The following is a 9,952-nucleotide window of genomic DNA, read 5'->3' as shown; positions in this document are numbered from 1 at the left end:
TGGCCATTTTTCTATTTGGTTGCCTTTTTTCCTTATTGATTTGTAAGAGCTCTTTATATATTTTGATAACAGACCTTTCTATGTTGGATATATATGTAGAAAACATCTTTCACCCTGTGGCTTGTCTTTTCACTCGCTTAGTGGTGTCTTTTCAGCAAGAGATTCTTAATTTTAATGTATTCAGATTTATCAATTGGGAGTTTAAAACAATGCATCTGATAGAGCAACTGGATTCACTAGAGCAAAATAAAATTCTAAATTCAGTAAAATGAACTTATACAGGCTCTCTGGCTAACACTGCAAATTCTTTCCTCGGAATGTCATCTCTGGGATGGCAATTTTTTTTTTTTTTTGAGACAGAGTCTTGCTGTGTCATCCAGGCTGGAGTGCAGTGGCACCATCCACCTCCTGGGTTCAAGCAACCTCCACCTCCTGGGTTCAAACAATTCTCCTGCCTCAGCCTCCCAAGCAGCTGGGATTACAGGCGCCTGCCACCACGCCAGGCTCATTTTTGTATTTTTAGTAGAGACAGGATTTCACCATGTTAGCCAGGCTGGTCTTTAACTCCTGACCTCAGGTGATCCACCTGCCTCAGCCTCCCAAAGTTCTGGGATTACAGGCGTGAGCCACAGCGCCCGGCCGGCAATTTTTTAAATAATAAAAAATTCCATTATTTTACATAGCATTGAGATACACTTACAATATTTAATTCTACCTCTTGGTGGTGCCATAGAAAACTAAGAGTAATAATTTTAAAAATTATTGTTCTGAAAGTTTGCTGGACAGTGGGATCTGACTACGAGCAAATTGAAAACTATGAATATTCAAAAAAAGTTTGTAATTCTCTTACACACTATAGTGGCTGAAAATGCACATAGGCTCAGCCCTTCACTATAAAATTCCTGGCTAATAGTCAAAGAAAAATAGCACTAATACTTTTTTAATCATGGAAATTTTCAAGCATTCTAAAGTGCCAATATAACATTCCTGTACCTATTACCTAGCTAATAAACGTTAAAATCTTGTTATACTTACTGTAAAAAATTAAAGAAATAAGGAGAAAATTTATGCCCCCTTGTCCTCTCCAGTTTCATCTCCTTTCCCTTTTTCTCACTAAAGGCAACTACTATCCAGAATTTGACGTGTTCCCTTCCAGTTCCTGTTTCTGTATTTTTAGTACATGTGTCCCTGAACAATAAAAACGTTACTTTATATTTTAAAAATGTATCATTTCATACTACAGTATACTGCAATTTGCTTTTTACATTTAACATGGTTTTGCCATGTTTATATATACATATATAGATCTAGGTTATTAATTTTAACTGCCATATTGTGATTTATGGCAAACATATACCCTGTATTTATTCATTTCTCTATTAATGAACATTTTAATGTTGCAATGCCTACAATACTTAGAACAATATCTTTAAAAAATTTAAATGAATGAGGCAGACTTTTAATTCAAGCAATATCCGCATAAAATCTCTCAGGCAGACTATTTCTGCTTCAACTTTTTTTATTTTTGCTGTTCATATCTACTCTGCATGCATAGAAGGAATCGATACCTGAAATTTCCTAAAGGTCTTTTACTCAGTCCCCAGAAAAAAGCTCTGATGTGGTGTGTGTAAAGGGGAAGGAGCGGGCGGATGAAGTGGGTAGAGACGGACACAAAGAAATGTCAAAATACAGGACAGTGAAGGTTTGGAGCCAGGGCCAGCGGCAGCACCCAAAGTTACAAATATCGGGGAGGTCTGAGAGTTTACAGTGCAGAGCATGTCCTGTGCTATCATATGCGGATGACAAAACAGCCAAATACACAAATCTTTCCATGCTTGTTCTGAAAGAGGTAACCATCAAGCGCCAGGCGGTTGCCATGGGAACCCGGGGCTGTGGGGAGTAGGCCAGAATTCTTGATGCGCTTAGAATGTTTCTTCTTCCGGCCCTCTGCTCTTCGCAATTATCGTCCCTCCTAGGTCCCCCGCCCATTCTATAAGCTCTCATGAGTCTCTTCCCGTCCTGATTCTCTCGTTCTGCCTTCCAGGTCGCCATCTTGGACCATGCGTCAAGATGGCGCCCCCTGGTCCCAGAGGCACAGCCCAGGCACGCCAGCGAGGATACGCACGCACGTATTCGGGCGCGAAGGGTGGGGCAGTGACGCAAGACGTCGCCCCGCCCTCTGTAGTCGCTCCGCCTCCGGCCCCACTCCACCTTGCTCCCACCCCGCGAACCCGGAAGTGGAGGAGGAGGTGCGGCGGCGGCGGTGGCCAAGCAGGCAGAGACTGCCTGAGCCGTTCCCGGGAGCGTGTCTGGGTTTGGGGGCGGGAGACAGGCTGAGCCGCCTGGGCGGCCTGGCCTGTACGGCCTGGCCTGTACGGGGCGGGGGAGGCCATGGCCTCGGCTGAGTTGCAGGGGAAGTACCAGAAGCTGGCTCAGGAGTACTCGAAGGTACCCATCGTGGTCTGGGAGTAGGGGGTCCCCCGCCCTGCGGCCTCAGGTTGCCGTGGCAGCAACTTGTCGGGACCGAGGGGTACTGCGGGAGGGGCACGCGAGCGCGCCCCACCTTTCCCCTCAGCCGCCTCCGTCCACCATTACGGTGCCTCCACCTGCAGCTCCCAGGAGATGGGCCGGGCGGTGTCTGCGTCCGTGAGCGTTTTTGCAGGGAGAAGCTGGAGTTTGATTCTTCCTTTTCACTAAAGTAGCGGGCTTGGGACTGGGATGTCAGAAATTCTGGCTTCTGGCCTCTAATGCTGGCCAAGAAGGGAAGGGAAAGGTGTGGACCACTCCTCACCTCACTGCTTCCTCAATATTCTCAGCCTAGGGATGGGGAAGATCAACCCTTCTCCCCTCCCACAGGGATGATATGAGGTTAAAGAGATTTATCTTCCCCCGAATCAATTCGAGAGGGTAAATAGAGACATTCGGGTAAACTGCTTCACCAGGGATGGGTGGTTATGAATGTATTCACTGCTTTGGCAAGAGGTTGTCAGGAATGATTTTGAAAGCTTGAGTGCTACGACTCTATCTTTTTCTTTCTCTTGTCCCTCGGTCACCCGGAATGGGGCAGACACCCAGCAGGTGCTCAATGCACATTAAGCAACATGGGGAGCTGCCCGTTTCTCGTGTTTATGGCATCAGTCTTTGATAGAACCCTTTCCTTGGAAAAGGATGCTGCAGTTTCTGGGTAGGGTGTTTCTAGTTTAAGAATATTTTAATGAAGTTATTAAAGCAGAATTTTACATCTTTGGAAATTGATTCAACAGTCATTAAGCTTAGTTTTCAGTGATCTTGGCATTCATGGAGTCAATGGAAAGACGGTAATTCCTTTTTGCAATTTGGAGAAACTGAGACACATTTTATTCCTTAAGATTTAATTCAACAAATAGCAAGATGAAATATTCTTTGAAAAATAAAACTTGTGCCTAAACATACACACTTAATTCTTCATCATCAAATAGGAGTCTTTTGAGACACTACATTTATTTCAGTGATGCTACCATTAGCAAAACTTTGTTGCATTTCCATTTGAAATTGTCTTAAGAGCCGGTGGCACAATGTTAGTGATGGCAAGTCTTCATCTTTTGAAGGAGTGTTTCCTTGCTTGAAGGCCAGAAGTTGTTTGGAACAAATCCATGTGATGAAGGGAGGTGGGTGGAGGTTGGCAATGCTCAAATTTGGCTCTACTATTTTTGGTTGAAAATGTCTCATGATCAACACCCGTGAAAAGAAGGGAAAAAATAAGAAAATATTTCGTGAGTATAAAGCAAGGGGGCTGATTCTTTTCTCCAGAGCCAGCAAGCTCAGAAGGCCATTCCAAATGGCAAGAGGGGAGTTCCAAAATGTTTTGAGTAGGGACTACATTGCTGAAATAATTGTATAGCCTCCCAAAATAATAAAAACTGAAAAGTTTTTGGATATGTAAGCTTGTTTAACAGACAATATGTGCCCCCTTTGAGCAGTCTGCCAGGGTCTGTTGAGTGAGGCAGGGTTCCAGCTTAACAAGTCACCTTTAATGGAATATTCTAAGGTAGTACATAGTTATGATATAGTATGACAAGTGTTAGTTCAGTGGGACTACCGAAGACATTGGGTAAGCGTTGAGGTTATATTGGGGATTAGAGAAGACGAAATGAGGGAGTGGTAGCTTTCCAGGCAAAGGGAACAGTCCGTGTTTGCTGGTACGAAAGCTCAATCTTAATGAGCTTTCACATGGCAGAGTGGTGAAATGAGGTAGGAGAGATAATTTGGACCCTATCATGAAAGGTTGTGGATGTCAGGCAAGAAGAGTGAACTTTACCTTTTGAGTAATGGAGAGATGCCAAAGGTTAAGCAGGGGAGTGACCTTACTTTTAGCAAGGACACTGATAACTGTGAAGGATGTATTGAAATAGGGAAAGATTGGTGGGAAAAAAGCAGACAGTAGACTGTTTGTTTTGGAGAGAGTAATGTAGGATTATATAAAGTTAGTGACTTCTGGGCTACAGAGAAGGAGCTAGATTCAGGAATTATGGTTAAAAAATGCTTTTCTGCTTTCCATTTTTTGAGTGCCTGCTATGTGCATGGCACTAACGAAAGATATAAGGCACTCATCCTTGTGTCTCATTCATTTTGGGACTTGGTGAGCGTGGGAAGACTCAGAGTTGTCCCTGCAGTTCTGAGGTGAGGGAACATGACTGCCACTGACACAATGAGGGCCAGCGGGAAGAAGAGCCCGTTCAGAGTGAAGGGCTGTAAGAGAGGTTAGATACGGTTGAGGAATTTTAGGGTTGGAAGGCACACTAAATTTGTTATTCACATATTATGAGGTAATGTTGGAAGCAATGGCTGAAACTTTCTAATGGACACGGACTGGCTAAAAGTCAGGACAAAGGCTGGCACTTTAGGAGTAAGTCCCATCATGATGCACTTTGACAGTTAATCAGGGTAGAAATTGGGAACCACCTGTGGGGAGGATGTGCCTGGAGGAGGAAGAGATGCTAAGGAGACTGTAGGAGGCCTGCCAGACTTGGGGTCATCTCCCCTATTGGACCAGGCCATTTTTCATTCTTTTAATTGCCATGTGATGGGAATTTCAGAACACAGGAGAACAGATCCTGATCAAAAGATTTCTTGTGCTTTTTATTCCTTGTCAATTCTAGTAGCAGGCAGTTTCTAGATAAGCTCTATGCTCTCTCTCCAGCCCTATGCCTAAGGGTATTCCACCTTTTTATTATCTTCCCTGGTACAGGTATCGTGGGCTGATACTGAAATCCAGTTACATAATTTTTCTGCCTTATTTAGGATACAAAGGAAAAAGATGTCCTCTTAATCTGTAGAAGGAAGCCCATCAAGAGAGCAGCAAGCATGATCCCTAAGCCCAAGGACATTGGCAGAATCTTCTCATTCTTCTTTAATGCAGATTTCAGCCTTTGTTCCAGGAAAGGTCCCATCTCTCATAATCTTTCCTCTTGAAAAGGAAGAAAAAAAAAAACAAATAGTGGTCTGAGGAGCTCCCATTAAAGAGACTGAGAGTCCAATTAGATAAAAGATGAACTGTGGAGGTCGAAGCAGATGAGAATTGCTGAGGCAAACAGATTGCTAAAAGAAAGTGTTACAGGAAGGTTAGTAAAAATGGAGATTAAGGCCCAGTGGTTTGGGGAATTAGAGGGTCATTTGAGGTTTTTAAAATTTCAGGTTCCATAGAGTTTGGGGAGGGAGAATGAATGTGTGTAGAGGCTGGTTTTCAGAGGTTTGTGAAGTTAATAAATAACAGATGCAAGCTACCTCCTTGAGATGTGAGGGAAAGTTAATCAAGACCTCAGTTGCTACATTATAGATTAAGGATGAAAGACCATTTCTGACTTGCTGTTTCTTCCATGACCTGCTCTGCTTCTGATGCTGTGTTGTGTCTCATTATGGAGAAGAGAGGCAAAAAGTGCTGAGTTCTGGCTCCTTTGATTTTAGCCTGCTTTCTTTGTGGGAGCACTCCTGCCTGGCACCGTGGTATGTGTGTAAGCAAGTTTCAAGTTCTAATTGTCTTCCCAATGTTTGTGTTACCCTGGGTCAATGATTCTCAAAGTGTGGAACCTGAAACAACATCATCCGGGAATCGGTTAGAAATGTAAATTCTTGGGTCCATCCTGCACCTATTGAATCTGAAACTAGCAGTGAGACCCAGCAATCTGTGTTGTAACAAACCTTTCCAGTGATTGGATTCATGCTAACATTTGAAAATCATTGCTCAAGGAATGGTATTGGGATAGTAGCCTTGGCAGAGATAAATATCGGCGCGGTGGCTCACGCTTGTAATCCCAGCACTTTGGGAGGCCGAGGTGGGCGGATCACGAGGTCAGGAGATCGAGACCACGGCGAAACCCCGTCTCTACTAAAAATACAAAAAATTAGCCGGGCGTAGTGGTGGGCGCCTGTAGTCCCAGCTACTCAGAGAGGCTGAGGCAGGAGAATGGCGTGAACCCGGGAGGCAGAGCTTGCAGTGAGCCGAGATCGCGCCACTGCACTCCAGCCTGGGCGACAGAGCAAGACTCCGTCTCAAAAAAAAAAAAAACAAAAAAACATAATCTTTTTAAAGATCTTTTTTTTTTTTTTTTTTGAGACAATGGATGCCAGCAGGAAAGCCAAACATCCATTATTTCTCTACAGTTTACTTTGCAACTGATGCTTCCTTTACGTACAAAGGGGACTTTGGGAACTTTTTAGACTTATACTCTTAGTACACAGCTACTCATATGGAGAAAGGGTCAGTTTTGATCCAGCATGTTTGCTCTCCAGATAACAGGATTTGGCAGTACCTGATTTATCACCCACTTTTATAGAGAAGTAGACTCAGGAGCTGGATAGGATTAAAATTGAGTATGAGCTTTTTTTTTTTTTTGGCCCCGATGTGTGGGTAGGATTCACTAGTAAAGTTGGGTTGGAAAACAGGTTTGTGTTCAGTGCTATCCAATGGAAGTTTCCATGAGAATGAAAATGTTCTGTATCTGTGCTGTCCAGCAGGGTAACCACTAACCATGCATGGCTGTTGAGTGCTTGAAACGTAGCTAGTGTGTGACTGAGGAACTGAATTTTAGGTTTTATTTAATTTAAATAATTTAATTTAAATAGCTACATGTAGCTATTGAGTACTCTGTTGGACAGTGCTAGCTTAGACCCTGGGTCTGCTCATCACAGATGTAAATGTCTAAATGACTCACTTGAAGACCTTGTTAAACTGCTGATTCTGGTTTAGTAGGTCTGGGGTGGGGCCTGAGATTCTGCCTCCAGGTAAAACTATTGCAGCTGTCCAAAGACCACACTTGGGACAAGGCCCTAGAAAGACAGGGGGCGGCCTCCTCTTCCTCTTTAGTTTAACTGATTTACTCACCCATTCACCAAGGGCCAGCTAAACTGCAAGGGTTGGGATTTTGTCCTAGTGAGTTTCCCTGCTTGGGAGCAGGAGCAGGAGAAAGGATGCCATTTGAGGCAGATGTGAGTTTTTTCCTGCCTCAATGACAAAGTAACCCCAGCTACTGCTGCATAATATATAGCCTGCACATACTTTATCCCTGTCCTGGGATAGGAACAAGTAAGTAGGCAGAAAGAAAGACTTAAGTAGGATTCCCAGTAATTTGGAATACTTAAAATGTTAGAACTGGAAGGAGTTTTAGGGGTCATCCAGGCCAGATACTGCAGCTGGGGTCTGCACATGACTTCAGTATTCTGAAGCTTTGAATCAGGGTTTTGGTGCGGCATAGGGTTGTCTTGCACACGCCACTTTGTGTTGAAGAAAAGACTGTATGTTTAAAGATTTATTTTATAGGATTCTAAAATATGTATAAATGTCAAAAAAGTCCACTGTGTGAAGACAGCCATGTAAAAGTGGTTCTAACACAAGATTTTTGAGGATTAGCTGAGAAAATGCATGTGAGTGATTCATCTCACTTTCCCCACAAACTCTTCCAACATTTTGTGATTGAAGGTAATAAATCCCAAATCTTGGGCCATTTAGCCTATCATATATTGTCAAAGTGGCATGAGAGAAGTTATAGTGAGCTTACCACCACTCTGTGTCCTAGGAGAAACGGCTGTGTGATAGGCCTCACTGAAGTTGGGCTATTCCAGAACCAGAGTTAGAGAGAGCAGGTCTGGGCACTGGTCATTAGAGAGTTAGGCTCAAGGCTTTTGAGGATTCTTGGTGTCTGATAGGATCATGAGGTTCAAATTTTTTGGAGAGTCTTAAAAGAGAACTGTTAAAGTAATGGCAATCTCTTACATAATGTATTACATTTAAACACCTTTATAGGTAGTATAATTTATTAATTTGACTTGATTAATTTGATTAATCAAATTAACTGATCTGATTAATTAACTAAAAATTTATGGAGTTCCTTCTGTATCCATAGCATTGATCTTTCATTGCAGGCAGGAAATACAAGGAAGTATACTGTAGTCTTTACCATGGAGAACCGTTTAACGTGGCAGGTGGGAAATGAATACAGAAATTTATTTATTAATTGATTGATTTGCTCTGTCTCCTAGGCTGGAGTGCAGTGGTGTGATCTTGGCTCACTGCAACCTCCGTCCGTCTCCTGGGTTCAAGCATTTCTCCTGCCTCAGCCTCCTGAGTAGCTGGGATTACAGGCGCCTGCCACCATGCCCGGCTAATTTTTGTATTTTCAATAGAGATGGGGTTTTGCCATGTTGGCTAGGCTGGTTTTGAACTCCTGACCTCAGGTGATCTGCCCGCCTCAGCCTCCTAAAGTGCTGTGATTAGAGGCATGAGCCACCGCGCCCAGCCTATACAGAAATACATATATTAGTAAAATGTAAAATTTACTGTTTTTAGAAGCAAAATTAAAACTGAATAGTTTAATAAGAGATGTTTTGTTGTTAGTAAGTGCCAAAGGAACTGAGGCACAGGCTCTCTGTGGGCCATAGGGAGTCAGGGAGTGATTAGGAAAAATTATGGAGGAAGTAGGGCCAGTAGGTAAAAAGTAGGATCCTAGGGAACAGGTGGGATTTGGTTGGCCAAAGTGAAGAAGGGCTGTGCTCTCAAAGTAGGGTAAAATGAATCAGAAGATTACAAAACAAGGAAAAATGAGATTTAAAAGGATTAAGAGGGATTCAGAGGTACTCTTCCCCCACTGAATGGAACAGAAGAGCTTGGTGCACAGCTGTTGAAAATAAGCTCTATCATCTGCAGGAGAGTTTTTCTGTACTAATAGAGACTTCAGGGCAGTTGTTTCTCAGTTATGTCATATGCATTGGAGTCTCCATTCTGGACTCCCAGAGGCAGTAGTGACCATCCGGTAATCTTATACCTAAATCTAAAACAGAAACAGTGTTCATTTGCCTCCCCTCTGTGGTGAATACTGGTGCAGAGAAAGATAGATTCTAAAAGACCAGGTTGGCTGGATGTGGTGACTCATGACTGTAATCCCAGCACTTTGGGAGGCTGAGGCGGGCAGATCACTTGAGGTCAGGAGTTCAAGACCAGCCTAGCCAACATGGTGAAACCTTGTCTCTACTAAAAATACAAAATATTAGCTGGGCGTGGTGGTGCATGCCTATAATCCCAGCTTCTTGGGAGGCTGAGGCAGGAGAATCGCTTGAACCCGAGGGGTGGAGGCTGCAGTGAGCTGAGATCACACCACTGCACTTCAGCCTGGGCAACAGAGCGAGACTCAGTCTCAAAATAAATAAATAAAAAATAAAATAAAAAAAAAGACCAGGCTAATAAGAGCAGCTCAGGATTTTATAAGCTTCTCATTCAGTAATGCAGTAAGAGTGGCAGAAGTGATGCTGAAATGCAGAAAAGCGTTAAATGTCACAAAGGTAGTTAAAATGGCAATAGAGTATGCAAGCTTATCATCTTCCTCCATTTCTAACTACTAAGTAATAGGTGTTTCAGATAACAGTTTCTTAAAAAGCTGCATTGTCTGTTAAATGGTTCCATTGAAATCATGTTTGAGTTACC

General features: G+C 43.1%; 1 protein-coding gene across 10 annotated transcripts in view; it reads left to right on the top strand.

Annotated features, from left to right (window-relative positions):
* The first annotated feature begins 1,532 nt into the window (after positions 1 to 1,532).
* Positions 1,533 to 9,952, top strand: part of PPP1R21 (protein phosphatase 1 regulatory subunit 21) — a 76,622-nt gene continuing 68,202 nt past the window's right edge. For 4 of the 10 annotated variants that reach the window (XM_055240941.2, XM_063616875.1, XM_055240939.2 and 1 more), the window contains exon 1: positions 2,175 to 2,448. In XM_055240941.2, the coding sequence (XP_055096916.1) occupies positions 2,392 to 2,448 (57 nt within the window). In that variant the 5' untranslated portion in view covers positions 2,175 to 2,391. Of the gene's footprint in view, positions 2,449 to 2,570; positions 3,764 to 5,925; positions 5,983 to 9,952 lie in introns of those variants that run through there. The other 6 variants (XM_063616874.1, XM_063616873.1, XM_055240940.2 and 3 more) reach the window with 4 other exon arrangements.

This window comes from Symphalangus syndactylus, chromosome 14 (assembly GCF_028878055.3).
Source record: "Symphalangus syndactylus isolate Jambi chromosome 14, NHGRI_mSymSyn1-v2.1_pri, whole genome shotgun sequence".
Lineage (NCBI taxonomy): Eukaryota > Metazoa > Chordata > Mammalia > Primates > Hylobatidae > Symphalangus > Symphalangus syndactylus.
The sequence above is the reverse complement of the archived record's forward strand: the minus strand, read 5'-3'. Positions and strand labels throughout refer to the sequence as shown.